Here is a 22,561-nt window from a genome sequence, read left to right as displayed (position 1 = left end):
CTGACCGACATATCGTGCATGTCGTTCATTGTGTACCCTCAATTGCGTGCTCCCGCAGGTCGTAACCGATATCTTCTGGTTGGCCATGCTGTACAGTCAATCAGAAGATATTGTGTACGATGCCATGCTGCTAAATGCAGCATGGCATGGCACATTGCACCGTCGTACCACTGCATTGTGCACTTTGTACGCATGGTGTGATATGTTGGCAGATCGGCTGGGTACACATCGTTCTGATGTGTACCTGACCTTACAGGTTTAGATTCTTGTATATGCTAAAATTAGAAATGTATCAGCTACTAGGATGAGATAGAAATATATATTTGTTCAGTACAAGTTTGTTTTACTCTTAAGGCCCCCATACATCAGAGATTGATTGCAGCAATCGTGCAATCTGCTGCAATTGATTGTGAATAAAAATCTTTCCCTTTTTCAATCGATTGCAGAATTGCCACAATTGCTTGAAAAGGGGAAAGATTTTTATGCACAATTGATTGCAAATTGCACGATTGCTGCAATCAATCTCTGATGTCTGGAGGCCTTCAGGGAGGAATCCAATTAGTGGCTAATTACCTGCATTGGGAGATGCAATCAGTGGGGCTTATCCCGCCCGTTAAACTGCAGAGGTGGACTTTTCCACATAGCTTCAGCGCGTGCCCATGTATATTTAAACAGGCACCACAGCCATTGCACCAATGTCCAGGTGGTTTGGGATGCATACCTAAGAATCCTGAGTGTTGTGGTCGCCTATCCTGGCTCATGCCATGATTCCGTTATCCTCAGTCAGTCATCCCTGTGTGCCAAGTTTGAGGTGGGCCATATGCCAGAAGGGTGGTTGATTGGTGAGTACACATTCCTCTATTACTTCCTCACTACACACCTATAAGTGTTAGCATGTTAACCTTCAGATACCTTTATTTATTTGCTTCACAGGGGTTTTCCTTGTACGGATGTTTCGATGATGTCGGTGTGTTACACATTTTTTATATAAAAAGTATTCCTAATAATTTTGACATTATTTTAAGGTGTTTTATACACAAAATACAATTTAGTACATTATAACAATTGAAAAGTAATAAAACAATACATTTTGTTATGTCAACACCTGCATATAATGTTGTTATAGTTTTTTTGTGAATGTCTTCTTGTTATAAAAATAAAATTGCCTCAAAAAGGGAACAAAGATAAATCTAAAGAGCTGGGTTTTTTTTCAGTGTACAAATATAACCAACTTTTTTGGTTTCAGCATAGAAATATAATTGCAGCATTTTTTTTTTTCAGCATACAAATATCACTGCAAAAACTTTTTTTCAAAATTATTGTGAACGACTCCTTTTAGGGGCCTGACTAGGGGAGGGTGATGAGCGACTTGGACATGCAACGCCACCTCTGCTGCGGGCCTAACCTAGTTGGTGTTAGTGCAGGTGAGGGATTTAAACTGCTAATAGTGCTACGTGTAGCCTCAGGGCAGTGTCTCAAAATTATGGCTCTAAAGCTTTTCATGTTTTGATTCATATCCCTTAGAACATTGGTTTGAGTTTGGATCATGAGAATAAAACTGTGATTAAAACATGTGTTAGCACTAGTTTGTGCCTCAAGTATTCTGGTCAAGATTTATAAATTACCTGTTAAATTGTTATTAAGCCTAGTTTTTAATTTAGGCTCAAAAAGCCAGCATTTATGGCAGAACGCAAATGCCTGGTGATTTGTTACAAGTGTCTCATTTGTGTGTCCATTAGTGCCACATGATGGTCATGGAATGCTGCCATGGAGGATAAGAAAGCAGAGGAAGCATCAGCACCCGGATTATTTGCTGGCTCATGTAAGTCAGGGATGGTTGGGCTTGGTGTTTGCGGCCATTGTGGTGTAACTGAAAACATGTTTCATGTCACCATTTCATCTTCTTTTGTTTCCTCTGGATGAGCAAGTGGCTGTAAGGTTGGTGACCAAGGATCTTCAGTGTGTGGATATAAAGCAAAAGAATACATAAGTATGAGTGCATAGATGAAATACAATTGATTCAAATGTCCTTGCACGTGTTAGCATGTTTTTTTCTTTTCATTTTTTCATGTATTTACTATTAATGCAATTTGATATAAATTCACAATATTACATTACAGGAAAAAGTGTTAGTGGGAAGAAAAAAAATCTGTCTGACCATCCTCAAGGCATGATGACGAGCAATCAGACAAATACATTTTCAAGATTGTGCCTTGGTAAATGACTAAAAACATTGTTGGCCTGCAATTTACACATTAAACGCAAAACGTTCCGGCGATAAGATGTGAGTATGGATCGCATCCCAAAACGGTCCTTAGTAAATTTCCCCCTCAGTCTGTTGTGATGTCCCAACACGCCTTCTCAACAGATGAGGCTTAATTCATGAGACCCTTCTTTCTAGATAGTCTCTGATGTCTGTCTCCAGCCAATGGTTTCTCTTCTTTATCCACATCCTTATCACTTTTTCTGTTTTTGGATTTAAGATTCTGTAACCTTTGGATAATTCGCTGTACCCAATAAGAATCACTTCCGTTGCTCGGTTCTGCACTTTACTAGGTCTTTCTGTGGGAATGTAGACAAATGCTTTACACCCAAAAACTCGAATATGCTTCATACTGTGTTTCTTGCCATGCCATAATTCCTATTGAATATTCTCCACTGTTAACTGTGAACCTGTTAACATGCATCTAATCATTTCAGTCAAAGTTCTGTTCTTTCTGTCGGTTACCCCATTCTATTGTGGTGTGTAGGGTACTGTCTTGTGGTGCTCTGTGTCAAGTCATCTAAAGCTGGGTACACACTGGCCCATTTATTGGCAGATCAATTGATCGGCCAATATATCATTCCCCCGTCGGCCAGTGTGTACAGACGATATGTCTGTGAGCAACGTCGTTCACAGACACATCGCATTGGCTGGGCTGCACGGCCAATGAACAGATATGTCTGCAGACATATCTGTCCATCAGCAAGTGTGTATGGGCGATCAGCTGATCGCCCATACACAGGGGTGCAGAGAGTGGGGTCGAACTGCGAGTGGGTACTACTTACCCTAGTCCGTGCACATCAGCCCAGCACATGCTGCTGTGTGCTGGGCTACACTGTGAGACTGTCCGAGGCTGCTAAAGCAGCAGCCCGAGCAGTCTCCTATGCCAAAGGGGGGAGCGATTACGCTGATCGCACCCCCAATTGGCTGTGCAGCGGCCTGAGGAGCACCCCCCTCCCCAGTGACACAAATGTGTTTCTTTTCCCTGAAGGGGGTGTGGCCACACTTGCCAGGATTAGCCCACTCGATCTGCATATATATTGGTCAGGTGTGTACCCACCTTTAGAAACTGTTCTACTTTGTGTCCTGTGATTTACCTCCATTGTTGCTACGAAATACAAGTGGATCTCCATTGTTACATAATCCTGTAACTTCATCTTAGCCTTGAATCAGGTAGGTGACTGTGCATAGTTTTCAGTGAAAGTCACTATATATATATATATATATATATATATATATAATCTGTTATCTCTTGGTGTGTGTGCACTTGGGTAACACATGTCGCTGTGAATGAGATCCGGTGGTCGTTGTGTATGAAACCCAGTGATCTCAATGATCTGCTCTCACTTTGTTTTGGCATTGTTATTCTTGTGGCTTTTGATTTTATACAAAAAAGAAGATGATCCTACACAGAACCATAATAGAATTTTAGTAGAATCTTTGAAACCAATCATCTACTATCACAGTGTTAATTACAGCATCTAGCATTGTTGGTGGTGCTACCAAAGTCCAATACAGTATATTCAATGAACAACCAAAAAGAAAAAAGAAAAGGACTATTTGCTGGGGCACTCTTGATCATGTAAGAATGCATGATCAAGAGTGCCCCAGTAAATAGTCCTTTTCTTTTTTCTTTTTGGCTTTTGATTTTATACAGCAATTCACACCTCATGTTGATAGTGTGAGAATCTTTGTTAGGTCTCTCTTTTGCAGTTCTTTAATGCCATCTGGGTGTTTGTGTCCTAGTCATCTGTGCCACACAAATACAGTCATGTACCTGTGTGTGATAAGGCGATACAAGTGCTCTTCTGCTTTGGCTGTGGCTAATACTTTTCTTCCATTCTAAATAATGCACGTTATGTTGGAATTTGACAAATCATCTCTAGACAACAGCATTTCAGCTTAAATGTCCATAGTTCATAGTTATCTTTAGTCAGCTTGGTTACTGTTAGCCTAAAGGTGCCAACACACATAGCGACATTTTACACGATTTGGCCGATTTTGACGAATTGTGACGACGAATTGGGTAAAAAAAAGTACAAATCGTGAGTTTATACTCACGTGCACGATGCCGATGCGCGTCCCCGCTCATCGTACATCGCATCTTCTGATCTACCGTGCTGTAGGGCAGATTAGCCAATCTGGGATACAATGCATTGGCTGCAAGATAAATCTTTAGTCAGATTGGACATTTTTAACTCCAAATCGTGATCACGACGGCAAGGGAGCTCCCGTGAAAGTTCATGAGGAAATTGGCCATAAAATCGTATCATGAGGACATCGGTATGTGTGTGGGCACCCTAAGATCTTTGCTGCTTGTCATCTCCTTCCCTGTATGTATGTCTCTATTCCCTCTAAGGCAGATGTTCCCAAACGCGGTCCCCAAGGCTCCCCAGCAGTTCAGGTTTTAGAGATATCTGTGGTTGAGTGGTTAAATCAAATTGACTGAAGTACTAATTAAGTCACCTGTACTCAACCATGGATATCTCTAAAAGCTGAACTGTTGGGGAGCCTTGAGGACCGTGTTTGGGAACCTCTGCTCTAAGGTATGATAATGGGTCACTCACTGCAGCTGCGTGGACATTTCTCTCAGAGATGTTTCATGTGCCTAGATCAGAGGTTCCCAAATGGTTCCCCAATAGTTCAGGTTATAGGCGACGTTTGGAGAACACAACACGTGGTGACGTCACATGCTGGGTTCCAGCTAGCCAAAGACCAGGAATTATCTCGGCCACATTGAGCTACATTGGAGCCAGCGCGATCTTGAACCTGCTGTCCGGAGGCACTGGAGAGGGATAGTGAGGCTGATCATTTGCTACCTTGATGTATGTGAGCCATTGCATCTCACCATCGATGGCAAAGCCATCAGTGGTTAACCATCAATGGTTGTTGGCCATTGATGGTTAGTGGCCATCCCTAGTTAATCAACTATTCTGGACCAGTGTTTCCCAAACTCATTCCTCAGGGAGCACTAACAGTGCATGGTTTCCATTTTTTCCTAGTTGGTGCACTGGTGTATTCATTACTGGCTGACACATTTTAAATTGTGATTCTGTGAGGAGATCTGGAAAACATGCACTGTTAGTGCTCCCTGAGGAATGAGTTTGAGAAACACTGTTCTTGACAATAATGCAGATCTCCTGCACCGTGCAGCCACAGACAAACCAGGTTTTTTGTTACTGTCATCTGAACACAAGAAGATTGCCGTACTCATACAACTCACCAGCACTCAGGGACCTTCAGCTCAGATTGAAAAAAAACCCAAAAACATAGGAATGAGAAAAAAACTATTGATTTATCCAGCATAAAAGGCCTTTGTATTAGGGATGTGCAGGCTCGGATAGGTTCGAGTTTGCACGTGGAGTTCGGATTTTTCCCTCCAAAAAAACGGAACTCAGAACGAGGCAAAACGTCATCTTACATGGACGAACATCATCATTCCTGGACAAAAGACCAGGAATGATGATGTTCGTCCATGTAAGATGACGTTTTGCCTCGTTGTGAGTTCCGTTTTTTTGGAGGGAAAAATCCGAACTCCACGTGCAAACTCGAACCTATCCGAGCCTGCACATCCCTACTTTGTATAATTGCTCCATCGGGTGCCTTAAAAAAAATAGCCGCTGGCTGAACAATTGAATTGCCCCCACTCAGGGGCGTATTAAGAGAGGAGGGGGGCCCATGTGCAGTCTCCATCTGGGGCCCCCTCCTCTCTCGCCAGCGTCCAGCAGCGCAGTGCTGCAACGGTAGGCTCTGGGCACTAGTCACCACGCCATTTTCCCAGCGATTTCCATACTGTACATGCGCAAAACGACGTGAAAATGGCCACCCCAGGCAATTTCCAGATGATTTGTGCAGCCATGATAAGATATAAGTTTTAAAAATATGGGTGCAGCAGGGTGTGCGGTGTGGACTTTGCACCCATTATAAATACGCTGGCCCCACTGAATGTTTTCATGGTCTCCTTGCTGGAGCACAAGTCTATTCATTACTGATACATTTTAAATGATACACAGGTGGTTCTAATTATTTCACTTGCGATTCTATGAGGAGACCTGGAAAACATGCACTGTAATTGTGTCCTGGGGACTGAATTTGAGAAGTTTTGCTCTATGTGACATGTTGTATGAGTAGTCTCCTATGTTGCATGCAGATGATTCCTCCAATAAACTGTATTCATTAAATAACAAAACAAAAGTGGGGAGCGCACATGTCCCATTGGCCCCCGCTGCTGCTGGAGCCTGCAGGTGCTGCTCCTAAGCGTTTTACCTTCTGTCATTTACTCAGAAACTACAATTCCCGGCAGGCAATGTGTTGTAGACACGCCCACCTGGTGGTTACCTGGAAACTGATTTGTAAACAACATCGTGGCTGCTGCCAGGGCGTCTGGTCTCCTAGCAACAGAGCTCAGTAAGTGCTGGGGATGGCTGTAGCGGTGCTTAGCCCCCTGGTACGGGAGGATTTCTCGCTGCTAAATGCCCAGAATACGGAGATGGCGGAGAGAGTGCGCAATGGAGGCAGGTGGGGGACTCCCAGCCCTGACAACTGGAGAGACCCCAGGGAGTCTGAAAGTGACAGCGAGGAGGAAGAGGCGGAGGAGAAGATGGAGGTAAGAGACGGCTGCACCGATGATGTCTGTGTGACCTGGTCACTACCACCCAAACATTATTTCCACTATAGTAATGTCTTAGTTTTGCTCTAGATAGAAATTTAGAGATGGTATGTAATGAAAATATCTGGCTGAGTGAGTACAATTTAAGTATATATATATATATATATATATATATATATATATATATATATATATATATATATATATAGCGCTTTATACTGCAATCATTATGCAAAAACAACCAAGACTCTAACCATTTATAGAAGTGGAATAAATAGACATGTAATAACTGTTACTGAATATTTGTGTATAGTATAGTGTATAGGGCCCCTGATGGTAATGTGAAGACTACGGTGTTTTCTTAAATGCATGTCCTGCAGAAACCCAGGTATGCATGTCTTGTTTTATATATTTTTTTATTTTAAATGCCTATTTGCACTATTACTACTATATCTGTCCTTTATCATTTGAAGTGTTTGGAGTATTCTAAGTACATTATTTCTCGTATGATATGAGAAACGTTTATTGTATGTATTACAAATTATAAGTTATTGAAACTGCTTTGCATATATTTCACTTGGGTTACGGTACATGTTTTATTTAGAACTTTGTGTAAAAATATTAAGATGCCTACACTCTTGGCGATGTGCTCACGATCCGACATTGTGTCCGATTTCCCCTTGAACTCTCCCCAGCAGCTCCCCGGCAGTCGTGGGCACGATTTGATGTTAGAAACTGTCCAATGTGACAAACGATCTATCGGGCCTCCTAACTATTCCAGTGCATCCTGACTGAGATGCTCAGATCTTCCCTGCAGCACTGCAGATCTGAAGATACGATGTACGACCTGTGGGGACGCGTATCGGCATCGTGATCACTAAGTGTGTAGGCACCTTAGACATTAAAATCATTAATGTTCTAGAACTAACCCATGTGCACTAAAGTATAAAAAAAAGTTTTCAATTCTACACATCTGAATATATTTAGCCAGTAGTAGTAGTAATTGCGTGTACAGTAGTTCCTTACAAATGGGGTGTACCTCTTTTATCATACTTCCCAACATTAGTACAAACACACCATTTTATTGCCACAGGGAGTGGAGGCACTCAGGCACCTGCCTCCGCTGGGTGCTGTATAGTTAATAACTCCCGCAAATGGATATAAAAGTAACAGTGACAGGATTGTCCTCTCAAATCAGCACTTTCCCATGGTTGGAAGGTATGCTTTAATGATATTCAGACTCTGGTTGTATGAATAGAGGTATTATGATTATTATTATTCTCATAGACAGGGGCATATTTATAATGGGTGCAGGGTGTGCGGTGCACATGGGCCCCTGGGTCCAGGGAGGGCCTGCACCGCACACCTCGACCCATATTATACCTTCCCGGAGTCCCACGTTGGCGCCTGTGTCAGAGCTGTAAAAAATCTTGGAAAATGGCCGCCGTGCCCATTTTCCTGTTTAGCGCATGCACAGTACAGGATAGTTTTGCGCATGCACAGTACAGGGAAAATGGCCTATGCGGCCATTTTCCCGGTGACCTACTCATGCGCTATAGACTCTGGGCACACTCTAGTGCACACTCAGTGCGCTGCCTGCCGCCGTACTGAGGAGGGGGCCCGTGACGGAGAGCCTGCACATGGTTCCCCTCCTCTCTTGAAACGCCCTTGCTCATAGAATTATTATCATAGCATGGAAACAGAGAATTTGACGGCAGATAAGAACTTCTTGTCCCATCTAGTCTGCCATTTATGGGGGGAAACAGGACATACTGTACACAAAAAGAGTGACAAACAAGGTATTCCAAATTAACGCAGGCATGAAAACATAGGGTAGGGAGGGCCCTGCTCTTTAGAGATCTTACATCCTAATTGGAAGGCGACACAGCTGAAACAAGATGAAGTGAAATTCAGAGGGGAGAATCTGACATTTGGGATAGTTCATTGGTGTGGGAAGTCACTGATAAATAAATTGGTTTTCAGATAGTGTTTACGGATTTGAAGGCTGTAGGAGGGTCTGAATGTGTACAGTAGGGAAATGCATAATTGGCTAGCAGCATGGGAGGAATCTTAAAGGGGGATGGTAGAGGTGGTTACCAGAGGTGAGGTGCAGGTCAGAGGTAGATCTAATGAGTTTGCCATTAAATTATTTGCCACATTAAATCTAGTGACTATTTCGACAGAGTATGAGAAATAAAGCAGATGGGGGAGTCTATGGGGAAACCGAGGTAGTGGGCTTAGAAGATTGAGGAAATTGTGCTGTTATTGGTAATGAGGAACGTTTGATGGGAGGTAGTGGCTCTGGGAGAAAGGTAAATGATAAGCTCTGCTTTGGACACTTTGAACTTTAGCTAGCATTGGAACCAGTGTTTCTACTTTCAAATTCCCAAATTTCCTGATCGCTACCTGCGTGTCCTGGTCAAAATTTTCACTTCCAATGCACAGGTATATACATGAAAACGAACAAAATTATACAAAAGTGTAAAAAAACACCTGAAAAGGTAATTATGCAGAGTTATGCAGCAAATGAGGAGTGATGAGAGATAAAGATTATTCTTACTGCAGTATTTAAGAGAGAGTGATGCAGGGACAGATGGGTGAGGGGAATGACCGATAACAGGAAATTGCAATAGTCAAGGCAGGAGATGATGAGAGAGTGGATAAGGGTTTTGGTAGCATTTTGGGTTAGAAAAGGGCGTGTTCTAGGAATAATTCTACAGTGTAGGTGACAGGATTGGGATAGAGATTGGATATGACAAATAAAGCAGAGGGAGTGTGGGCTTGAAAGACTGAGGAAGATTTGGTATTATTGGTGGTGTGTGATATTTGAGGGGAGGCGGAATGATTACAAAGTCTTGAGAATGGAGTGAAAGGAGAGAAATTGATATAGACAGTTGTACAAAAGTCACTCAGATTGTTTGGAGGCAAATGGTTGGAGAGAAATAGAGCATTAGTTGGAGAGGGGTTGGGTTTATTTTGACGACATTCATAATGTCGATATGAGAATGTCGACATGGTCATAATGTTGACATGCTTAACTCCTAACACTCCCCATAGTGCCTAAGATTTCCCTTCCACAGCCAATCCCTCCACTCCCGCAGCCTAACACTCCACTCCAGCCACCTAACTCTAACCCTCTACTCCTGCAGCCTAACCCTATCCCTCTACTCCTGCAGCCTAACCCTATCCCTCTACTCCTGCAGCCTAACCCTATCCCTCTACTCACACAGCCTAGCCCTATCCCTCTACTCCTGCAGCCTAACCCGATCCCTCTACTCCTGCAGCCTAACCCTCTCCCTCTACTCCCACAGCCTAACCCTCTACTCCCGCCACCTAACTCTATCCCTCTACTCCTGCTGCCTAACTCTAACCCTCTACTCCCGCAGCATAACTCTATTCCTCTACTCCTGCACCTAACCCTATCCCTCTACTCCCACAGCCTAACCCTATCCCTCCACTCCCACAGCCTAACCCACTACTCCCGCCACCTAACTCTAACCCCCTACTCCCACCACCTACCTCTAACCCTCTACTCCCGCTGCCTAACTCTATTCCTCTACTCCTGCACCTAACCCTATCCTTCTACTCCCACAGCCTAACCCTATCCCTCTACTCCCACAGCCTAACCCTCTACTCCCACCACCTAACTCTAACCCTCTGCTCCTGCTGCCTAACCCTATCCCTCTACTCCCACAGCCTAACCCTATCCCTCTACTCCCACAGACTAACCCTCTACTCCCGCCATCTAACCGTAACCCTCTACTCCTGCACCTAACCCTATCCCTCTACTCCCACAGACTAACCCTCTACTCCTGCCACCTAACTCTATCCCTCTACTCCTGCAGTTTAACTCTAACCCTCTACTCCTGCAGCCTAACCCTATCCCTCTACTCCTGCACCTAACCCTATCCCTCTACTCCTGCAGCCTAACCCTATCCCTCTACTCCCGCAGCCTAACCCTATCCCTCCACTCCCACAGCCTAACCCCCTACTCCCGCCACCTAACTCTAACCCCCTACTCCCACCACCTACCTCTAACCCTCTACTCCGGCTGCCTAACTCTATTCCTCTACTCCTGCACCTAACCCTATCCTTCTACTCCCACAGCCTAACCCTATCCCTCCACTCCCACAGCCTAACCCTCTGCTCCCGCTGCCTAACCCTATCCCTCTACTCCCACAGCCTAACCCTATCCCTCTACTCCCACAGCCTAACCCTCTACTCCCGCCACCTACTCTATCTCTCTACTCCTGCAGCCTAACCGTAACCCTCTACTCCCACAGACTAACCCTCTACTCCCACCACCTAACCGTAACACTCTACTCCCGCACCTAACCCTATCCCTCTACTCCTGCACCTAACCCTATCCCTCTACTCCCACAGACTAACCCTCTACTCCTGCCACCTAACTCTATCCCTCTACTCCTGCAGCTTAACTCTAACCCTCTACTCCTGCAGCCTAACCGTAACCCTCTACTCCTGCACCTAACCCTATCCCTCTACTCCTGCACCTAACCCTATCCTTCTACTACCGCAGCCTAACTTTAACCCTCCACTTCCACAGCCTAACACTAACCCTCCACTCCCGCAGCCTAACTCTAACCCTCCACTCCCGCAGCCTAACTCTAACCCTCCACTCCCACAGCCTAACTCTAACCTTCCACTCCCACAGCCTAACTCTAACCTTCCACTCCCACAGCCTCTCTAACCCTCCACTCCCACAGCCTAACTCTAACCCTCCACTCCCTAACTCTAACCCTCTACTCCCACAGCCTAACCCTATCCCTCTACTCCCATAGCCTAACCCTCCACTCCCGCAGCCTAACTCTAACCCTCCACTCCCGCAGCCTAACTCTAACCCTCCACTCCCGCACCCTAGCACTAACGTCACAGTTCTGCAGAATGTCTACATTTCACATGTAATAATTTTTAACATGCTGGCAATCTGCAATTGGGTGTACACACTATACGATCCGCACAATACATCGTTCTGATCTGCTTCAGAACGATATATTGTGCAATGGATCACGTAGTGTAAAGCTGGGTACACACTATCATGTATGCTTTAAATATCATTGCATTGCAATTAAAATGCATTCACATCATTCCATGTCATTATCTCCACTTATGTAAAGGAAACATTTGATGGATTGCTGCTGGAGGAAATGGTCTCTGATGGACTCTCTTTGTTGGGTCGTTCAGCTCTTGGAACTCAACAAGTGTATTTGAATCTAAACTTATCTGTAAGTATAAACAAGTGTATATACGTAGGTCCTGTTTTATCTTTTTCCTACAATAATCATTTGGACATTTTCAGGAAGTGCATTGTAATTGTATTAACTAAGTAACTGAGAAGAACTTTTTAGTTTTCATGTTTGCTTTAGAATTTGTTTTGTTGCTTTAATAATATAAGTGTAGGTGGCAATGTAGCTTTGTTACTGGGACAGGGTCATCTTGGATCTGTTACTGGGACAATGTAGCTCTCCACTGGCTCTGTTACTGGAAGTGAATAGAGCACAGGTTCTCAAACTCGGTCCTAAGGACCCCAAATAGGTCATGTTTTCCAGGTCTCCTCACAGACTCATTGGTGAAATAATTAGCTTCACCTGTGGGTCTAAAATGTGTCAGTGAGTAATGAATACACCTGTGCACCTGCTGGGTGACCTGGAAATGTGAACTGTGTGGGGTCCTGAGGACCGAGTTTGAGAACTACTGGAATAGACGTTTTAGTAAGAGAAACATGGCATATATCATATTTATATCTCATATATTAATCTATGCTCAAAACCCTAAACATGGATGAGTTTCTATGATCCTCTCTGGCTAAATAATTGTGCGCTACCACCTATCATTACACATTTTAAAGGGAAAACCGTATTTTTGCATACTTTTTGTTTATTGAGAAGAGGTGCAACACCTAGGCATCAGCTACTTCGTAATGGATTACTATGATATGAAATATAAAACAGCCAGAAGGCGATTTAAGTATACAAAACTTGTAATGAAACTTGAATACTTGCACCAGATGTCTGAGGAATCATGTAACCATATAGAACACAACGTTTTCAGGTCATAGAAATTAAAAGTGTCTTCTACTATCCACAAAAGTGACAGTAATGGGGGGCATTATTTATATGTAGATATTGTTTCTTTCACCCCAAATTACAGACTTTGTTGAAGGTTTTGGTTAGACTCAAAAAGTGTGTGATCTGATAACCAGTGGGCCCCCAAACCCCCTCCCCCCCTTTCAGGATTCGTTCACATTCTCCACTGGAACTTTATCAAGTTTCATGTAAGTGTAAGATAGCATGGGGTTGTTTACCTTTGAAAAAGTACAAGGAAGAGTGCAGAATGTCCCCTAAAAGGGGAGTCAGGCACTTATCAAGCTTATTAATACAAAATGTCCTCCTTTCCAGACATTGGATATATGGGGAATAGTATATGAAAAGTAAAATGATTTTATTACAAAAATCTATATATTGATGAGCAGGGTCAGGGTTAAACACCAGGGATCCTCTTTCCAAGGGATCCTGTTCCCTATTGCCCTGACTTCTAACCTAGGATCCGCTTCCCTTATACCCTTATCCTCTCACCTGTTTAAAGTAAAAACAAGATAATCATACAATTATACAGAATGAGTTTTTCCATTGTTTATAATATATTTATTACAGTGAAAACACTGATTTCTGCACATCAATGATGCAGAGTTGTACTACATCGTAATGTGTAACTTGCAAGAAATCACACTACGCATGCTGATAAAGTCAGTGCACGTATATGTATGATTGTAGCCCTCTGCATATCTGGCCCATTGCAACTCCTTACCCTTGGAGAGATAGAATGAGGGAGGGAAGGGGTGTCGTAGGCCCAGTACAGTGATTACAGAACAGTACAGTGAATACACGTTTAGGCAAGTGTGGATTATGCAGATTTGTAGAAACACATATATGTAGGCTTGCTATATCATCCCTTTAATTCTGGACACCTGAATTACACAGGTTCTGTAGCTGATTAAAATGGGGACTTCAAGTCAGCCAGCCATAGAATCTGTGTAATTCATGTGTGTCCTGAATGAAAGGGATGATATAGCAAGCCTACATATACTGTATGCCTATTAGGCTTGTCTTTTCACCTGCTAGTGACTCATACTCTGAAGACTGGATGTAAACCAGGGGCGTGTGTTGCCAATGCAGAGCCAGACACATCTTCAGATGGCTATTGTTCTGTATATGGCTGGAAGTATGCTATTTCTGTATGTGCCTTTTTAAACATCACTTATGCCCATTTGACAAATGACTTTAAATCAGCCCCTTAATTAGCAATGTAAAAATCTTCTCAGGGTTTGTTTGACTGTGACTAAAATGCTGGCAGTATTGGGCCATAGTCAGTGTTGGGACTCTGGTTTCTCTTACCAGCTGGTAGCACTGACATGAGTAGAACAAAGAGGACAGGGATACACATGGGCACAATAGCAGTGCAATGCAAGCTTCCTCTCTAATGCTGCAGGCAGTGACGCATGTTGACCAGACTACAAAGCCTCTATATACTAAAAGAATCAAAAGTGCACTGAAAAAATAAGTAACATGAAGTAGCTGCTGGTTTGTGGTTAAATGTATTTATAAAGAAAACTACAACTACAATATTGTGCCACAATCATCCCATATTTGTAGTATGTTCAAAGACCGTGTTCTCTGGTGACAATTTGTGTTCAGTAGAAAAATACATAAGGGATCTTGGGACTTGTAATATGCTCCAGCTGTGATTGTTATTCTGGAAAGAGAGAAGAATCCTTTATTCTAAATTGTTTCCAAGACCTTAGATACCTGCACTAGGGGATGTTTCTCCATCCTAGGGGCCTAGTGAAGAATTCTTATACCTCGCATAAATGCTCCATACTGTAAAAAGCGTTAGCTTAGAGTCTTCAAAATACAGCCTGATCATTTATATAGACAAATAAGGAGATGTGTTTCTATCAACAAGATTATTATAGATTCAAATAGTGGTATGGTTCCTTAGCCAAAGATTGGGTTTATTTCTATTTGTAGTCCCATTTTTTTTAAGTCAATTACCCTACCAGTCCGTTTTTGGACACTGGGAGAAAATACAGACACTGGAGAACATACAAACTCTGCACAGATAGGGGCCTTGGACATTTACAAGTTCTTGCACTTAACATTTTTCTTCCTTATACAATTTCATATAATTCCATTCTTGTGATTAATATTTTATTGTAATTTGAAAACTTTAATTCAATCTATAACGTCCACTCAACAGCATAAGCAGGGGGTATAATTGTATAACTCTCTGTAGATTATCACTGCTAGTAGCACATCATATTCTTACCTCTTGATAATCCAGCACACCAGTGTTTTTCATCAGCTCATTGGCAGTAGATTGCTGCTATCATATAATATAGTTACTAAATTATTGATGTGATGGAGCATATTTTTATGTAGTAGTTTCTTCCCAATAAATTACTGTATTTGTCATTTCAGGCTCATAAATTGCTTGATATTCAGATTCTTTGTAACTATGTTCACCTACAAAAGTTGGATGTGTCCCATAATGAAATCTCTGGTATGTATAATCTATGATGATGATCTGATCATCACTTGTTGATTGAGGTCCACATTTTGCACAGTGGAAACCAAATAAAATACTGTACCTGCCATTTTATTGTCTACTTGGTCCACGTTTTACCCTTACACCCAACAAACCTCCAAATCATCCTATTTTTTTTTTTTTTTAACATTAATAATGTTTATTGAAATTTTCAAGTACAAAAAAAGATATAGGGGAGAAGGTGGGGGCTAAAAAATAAGATAACAATTATCAGTATTACAAATAAACATCCAGAGTTACAGTAGAACATAAATATATGTGGGAAATATCTTACCAACAAATACAGACATACTGTAGGGTTATGATAGTACATAGATATAAGTCTAACAACAAAAAAACTAAGATCCGATGTCCTAATTTTTTTAGAGTAATCACAATTTGCTGTACGTATAAGCAGCAATGTGACCTGTTGTTACAATATTTTATTATTATGTATTGATGGGAACTAGTATTCTGTATTATCATCATTCTAATAATCTGTTCTGACTGACACATCCTGATTACTCACCATCGATCCTTCATCACTCCTTGTAACTCCCCATAAAAGTCACAGAAATGTTATTACAGCCTGTCCTTCTCTACACACATGGGGGTAAATGTAATAGGCTGCGGCTTTGAGACATCAGCTAGTCCTGTGTGAGACTGCCCAATGTTTTAAAGTAGTAGTCATTTAATAGGCAATATCAACCCTTATTTTGCCTACTAAAAGACTGCTACTTTGAAACATTGTGCAGTCCACTAGCTGATGTCTCAAAGCCGCAGCCTGTTACCTTTACTCGCTGGTATCTTCTGTGTAAGAAGACTATTTTTGGTATGTGTGAGGACCACACATCCTAGTGAGCTCTTATAAATCACCTAGGCAGGTTGTTGTTATCAAAGCGCAGTTTATTCCACAGATGACAGTACAGATGTGAATATATAATCATCAGACAGATGTGCTTCTTTGCAGGCACCGCTTACACAAGTGATGGAAGTGCAGCTCCTAATCACCAATCCATGAACACACCAATGCAGTTGGAAACATAGATTATATCCCCTTAATTATTCCCAGGGTGTTGGAGCTAGTGGTGGATGCAGGGCCGGATTAAGGCTTGTGGGGGCCCCGGGGCAACTGAGTTGCGGGGGGCCCATCAATAAAATTGCCCCACGCAGTGACTACTATTCCCCTTAAGCCGGGTACATGCTAGACGATATGACGTCCGATCCAGCGGATTGGACAACATATCGTCCACATCATCAAGTGTCTACCCACTATGTCGCTGATGTCGCCAATCGGATCTGCAAGGTCCAACGAGCAATATCATCAGTGGGGCCATGCTGCCAAATGCAGCATGCCCTTGCTGTTACACCGTCGCTGCCGACATGGGCAAGTGTGTATGCACTTGGCAATGCCAGGACCCGCCGCACGAGACATTGCGCTGGGTACACATCATTTAATGTGTACCCAGCCTTACCTTCTCTGGACTCTCCACTGACTGACGAAGTCACAGCATACTACATCATGTCCGTGACACTGCTGGGAACTGACTCACAGCAGCATAGCGCCCATGATCTAATATACTGCCAGGGAAAAATGCAGGAGTGGGGAATATAAATATATAGATAGGCTAGATATATATATAGAGATAATTTTAGATAGATAGATAGATTTACAGCTAGAGAAAGATATAGACGGATATATATAAATTAAATTAGCATTGTGTGGAAATGGATTCTGCCTTCCACATGTGAAAACCTGTCAGCCATCCCTTCTGAAGTGTGGCAAGGACAAGCTTTCTATTTAGATAAGAGAAAATATAGCTATATTATACACACACACACACACACACACACACACACACACACACACACACACACACACACACACACACACACACACACTATAGACAGAGAGAGGGGTGGAAGAGAGTGAGGGAGGAAGAGAGACAGAGAGAGGGAAAAGAGAGAGAGGGGGAAGAGGGACAGGGAAGAGCGAGAGAGGGATGGAGGAGAGAGACAGAGAGGGAGTAAAGGGGTGGAGGGAGAGAGAGGAAGGAAGGGACAGAGGGGGAGAGCGAGAGAAGGAAAGAGCAGGAGAGAGAGGGGACTGAGAGTCTGCACACTTATCTGTTGCAGCTGCAGTAGCCATCTGCTTTCTTATGGGGGCGGGCACTTCACTACATTAGGCCCCGCCCCCTACACACATGGGATGTCAACAAGGGGGCGGGGCTTCTAGAGGCAGCCACTAGAGGTCCATCAAGCAGTGTCCTGACGCTGACTCTCAGTGTGCTGTTTCTCTGTGTGATTCTGCCGGGAGCCGGCCAGGGTTAGTGGCCAGCTTCCGGTCAATATCTGCGGCAGTGTGGGGGCCCACAAGGTGTGGGGGCCCCTGGACAACTGCCCCGTCCGCCCCTCCTATAATCTGGCCCTGGGTGGATGTAATAATGGCAGTAGCCAGATTGTTGTCCTCCCCCCATGGTAGTTGGTGACTGTTGGCTCCCAGTGGAGCAGGTGCCTAGGAGCCCAATCCAGGGCCCCAGCACACAATGACTTTGCTTTAACTTCTCTCTGAATAAACACGCCACCTGGCAACATTTAGGAATAACTTGTCTAACTTATAAAACAATTAACATAAATATGCATGCCATAAAATAACATGAACACATAGAAACAGCAAATATTTATAAACCTGAAAGGCATCAAGACAAGGACAGTTTAGGGTACACAGAAAGGTGGCATTGGACAACAAGTGCCTTCATGCTTTAATCGCTCCGCGTGGACTACCAATATGTTTCACTATTATATAAAAAATGTGCTCCCATACCACGTAAAGAGCCACTCTTCTGTAAATTCTGTATGCAGACAGCGTTAGGAGTTATATAATTGTGGCTTTATATTAATGTTCATTTTCTTTTCTGCTCCGTAGATTTGTCCTGTGTCGGTTATATGCCATACTTGACTGAGCTGAATGCATCAAACAACAAGCTGAGCACATATTTTGACTTTGTTCCACCTAAAAACCTCATAGTAAGTGCAGTACAAAAATAATGGTGGTTATCTATGGTTTAGGGTATGGATTATGACTGAGCAGAATTGGATGTCTGTAAAGTACGTGTGTGGAGACTGTCCCTCCATAGTCTCAGGCAGCCCTGTAACCTACCTATATAAGATATATTAATGGCCCTTCTTTATATATAACATACAAAAATGAACAATCTGTTTTACATTACTCCTCAACTTGTCAGAGCGTGTCCTCTTGTTTTCAGAATAAATTATCCTTCATGAAACATATTTATATGCTTTTTTTGCAAAAATGTGTAATGACTATAAGATAGATTAGCATATTGCAGAGCAAAGCATTGTGGAAAATGAATGTGATTGGTTGTGTAAAACTGTGGAGTGGATATGCTATAAATTAGGTGTTGCTTATGTGAGGGGAAAGAACATATAATTTATTTTTATAATAACATTAACATAGAAACAGAGATTGTGAACATAATGTTGTTACATATTCCAGCATACCAGCTGTGGTGGCATTAGGCCGTTTTCTGTACACAAACAATTAGAGTCAGGCAGTGGCGTAACTAGGGCAGGGCGAGCAGGGTGCATGCCGTGGGCGCCGTGGGACCGGCGGCGCGGGGGGGCGCCGCCGGCCACGGTCCGGCCCACCCTAGTTAGCCACCAGTGTAGTGCCGACCGCAGTGAGTGCGGTCAGCGCTACACATTTACACAGGACCTTTGCTAGGCTTCCAGCGCCGGTCCTGTGCTGCACACTTGAGCCCGTTCCCTCTCCCTGAGCGCTTGCCCAATAGCGCCAGGAGGCGGGCTCAGGCTGTGCATAACACACGCATCGCCGCCAGCGCTGGCGGCGATGCATGTGTTAAACAGCAGCCAATGAGAGTCAGATAGACTCTCATTGACTGCTGCTGCAGCACTTCCGTCCGGCTCCTGCAGTGGGAAATGGGACAGACGTCATGACGTCTCTCCCATTATGCTGAGCGCGCCATCCCAGGAGGACTGGCGGGCGGCGGCGGGAGCGGTGTTGCGGTCCGGAGCAGCAGCGTGGATTCAGGTAAGTAGATTTTTATATATTTTTTTAAAAAAACCTGTCAGCACTACTGGGGGCACAACGGGGGAGGGGGGTGGCTACTACTGGGGGGACCTCTACTGGGGGTGGGGGTACAACGGGGGTGGTGGCTACTACTGGGGGCACCATTTGGAGGACATCTACTGGGGGGGCTTTTACAGGGGGCACTTAATCGGGAGGGGGAACCTCAACTGGGGACCACTACTTGGGGGGGAAATACTACTGGGGGCATTATAAAAGGGGTCTACTACTAGGGGCACTGCACTGGGGGGACCACAACTGGGGGCAATAACAGGAAGGACCACTACAGGGACCACTGGATAGGGGGGGTCACTACTGGGGGCCTGCATCAGGGGGACCACTACTGGGGGGACTACTGCTGGGGGCACTATATAAGGGGCTTACTGCTAGGGGCATTGCGGGGACCACTACAGGGGGCACTAGATAGGGGGGGATCACTACTGGGTGCCTGCATAAGGGGGACCACTACTGGGAAAACTGCATGGGGGGGACTACTGCTGGGAGCACTATATAAAGGGCACTGCATGCGGGGGTGGGACTACTACTGGGGGCACTATATAAAGGGCACTGCATAAGGGGACTGCTACTGGGGGCACTGCATGGGGAGGAACACTACATAGGGCACTGCATTTGGGGGGACCACTACTGGGGGCACTGAGTAAGGGGAACTAATTGGGGGCTGTATAAGGGGGACCACTACTGGGGATACTGTATAAGGGGCACTACTATGGGCACTACTGGGGGTACTGTATAAGGGGTACTAGTGGGGTTAAGGTACATATAGATAGGAATGTTCAGCGTGAAAATAAAGGGGTGTGTCATGTTGACACGCCCCATTTTTAAGTGACCACGCCCATTTTTTTTCCGCACACGCACATATCGGGTTGTTGGGGGGGGGGGGGGGGGCGCCTCCCTTTTCAAATTTGACCTGGGCTCCAAATACCCTAGTTACGCCACTGGAGTCAGGTCCCAACGCCAACGTTGGAGTTTTACTCGACTTTACATTAGTGATGTGCCTAGGCTTGTCTGGACACAAACATAACGTAGAATAGCAAAACCTTGTTTATCTCTGGTAATACAGTTGTTTACATGATCTACTGTGTGATATTGTACATTGATACATTCTACAAAAAAAAAAAAATAATTTTTTTGTGTGTTTATTTTCTATATTTAAGTCTTGTAACTTTTTAAACACCTGGGTAGATGAAGGGAATCGGCATGTGCCTGGCCGACAGATGCAGAGTTCCCGGCAGCAGAAGCCCGACAGCGCTGGAAATCCCGATCGTCCTAAGGGAAGTATCTACTAACCTAACCCCCTAACCCTCCTTAGGGGTGCCTAACCCTAACCTCCCCCCCAAGTTCCTAACCCTAAACCCCCCCTTCCCCGCTGCCTAAACCTAAGTCCCCCGGGGGGGTGCCTAACCCTAACCCTCCCTCCCCCTAGCCTAACCCTAACCCTCCCAGGGGGGAGCCTAACCCTAAGTCCCCCCCGGGTGCCCTAAACCTAACCCTCTTCCCCCGCGGCTGTCCGCTCGCGGCGCCTGGCATCCCTTCGATCGGGATGCCGGGCGCCTGTCTCCTGGCGTCGGGGAAATGTCAGGTGTCTACATCTAGACGCCCGGCATTTCATCCCTCAACGGGATATGACAGTCGAGAAGCCGACAGTGACCATCAACTTCCTAACTGCATCCTTTATGAAGTGAAATGCAAAACAGACCAGCAACTGTAGATTATATGACTGCAAAATTCAACCTGTGACAGTTTTATCAATGAGATCCGATGCTGACTACACAGAGCAGCAGGATATCATAGTCTGTGCAGAAACAAACCACTCATTCCTGGCAAGACACAGTTTTTAGTTCAGTGGTGCAGAGACCACACACAATGGAGTACTGAGTAGTTGATGTAGTTAGATGAATCATCCTTCACCATGAGTGCATGTGTGACACTAACTTAGAACTCTATATCCCCGAGTGCCTGTTTCCATCAGTAAAGGGATCTGTAATGTTCTGCCATGCATTTATCTGGCATAGTTTGAGTGCTAGAAAAAAAAAAGGGGGGGTTTAACCCCCTATTGTTCCTCGGCACACTGAATTGCACCCGCAACAATACATGAAGACTATATGGTGATAGAAATTTTAGAGATATTAGTTGCATGCATTTGCAAATCCATGGGAAGCTGCTAGGCCACGTCACGGCTTGTTACTAGCAGTCCCTAACACTAAAAAAACATCCAGACCAGGACCCCCCCAGGGCATCACATGAAAAAAGGAAGAAGGGTGACAGTGAAGTGTAAAGTATAGATGTGTAAGGCTAATTAAGAAGTGTTGAAAAAGAGTTAAAATATATGTGAAAAAATTAAATGAATAAAAAACAAACAGAAAAGGTGATCTGAAAAGTGACTACGTGTATTAAGTGGTGATGCCCTGAAGAGGCCCAGCCAGAGTAGCCCCGGGGGCCCTACGTCCAAACGCTCACCCCAAAGGTAATACAGTCAGGTCCATAAATATTGAGACATTGACAGAATTTTCATATTTTGGCCTCTATTCACCACCACAATGGCTTTGAAATAAAACAAACAAGATGTGATTTAACTGCAGACTTTCAGATTTAATTTGAGGGTAATTACATCCAAATCAGGTGAACAGTGTAGGAATTACAATGGTTTCTATATGTGCCTCCCACTTTTTAAGGGGCCAAAAGTAATGGGACAAACTAAACAATCCTAAATCTAACTTTCACTTTTTAATACTTTGTTGCAAATCCTTTGCAGGCAATTACAGCCTGAAGTCTGGAACGCATAGACATCACCAGACGCTGGGTTTCATCCCTGGTGATGCTCTGCCAGGCCTCTACTGCAAATGTCTTCAGTTCCTGCTTGTTCTTGGGGCATTTTCCCTTCAGTTTTGTCTTCATCAAGTGAAATGCATGCTCAATCGGATTCAGGTCAGGGGATTGACTTGGCCATTGCATAACATTC

At 44.0% G+C, this 22,561-nt stretch overlaps 1 protein-coding gene across 1 annotated transcript in view; it reads left to right on the top strand.

Annotated features, from left to right (window-relative positions):
* Window positions 1-3,360: 3,360 nt before the first annotated feature.
* The window catches only part of LRGUK (leucine rich repeats and guanylate kinase domain containing), a 106,608-nt gene continuing 87,407 nt past the window's right edge, over window positions 3,361-22,561 (top strand). Inside the window, exons 1-5 of the mRNA XM_088468892.1 lie at window positions 3,361-3,436; window positions 6,548-6,869; window positions 12,008-12,115; window positions 15,368-15,449; window positions 18,400-18,500. Of these exons, the coding sequence (XP_088325018.1) occupies window positions 6,684-6,869; window positions 12,008-12,115; window positions 15,368-15,449; window positions 18,400-18,500 (477 nt within the window). The 5' untranslated portion in view covers window positions 3,361-3,436; window positions 6,548-6,683. The remainder of the gene's footprint in view (window positions 3,437-6,547; window positions 6,870-12,007; window positions 12,116-15,367; window positions 15,450-18,399; window positions 18,501-22,561) is intronic.

This window comes from Taudactylus pleione, unplaced genomic scaffold (genome assembly GCF_031769625.1).
Source record: "Taudactylus pleione unplaced genomic scaffold, aTauple2 ptg000086l, whole genome shotgun sequence".
Classification (NCBI taxonomy): domain Eukaryota; kingdom Metazoa; phylum Chordata; class Amphibia; order Anura; family Myobatrachidae; genus Taudactylus; species Taudactylus pleione.
This window is presented reverse-complemented; position numbering and strand designations above follow the sequence as displayed.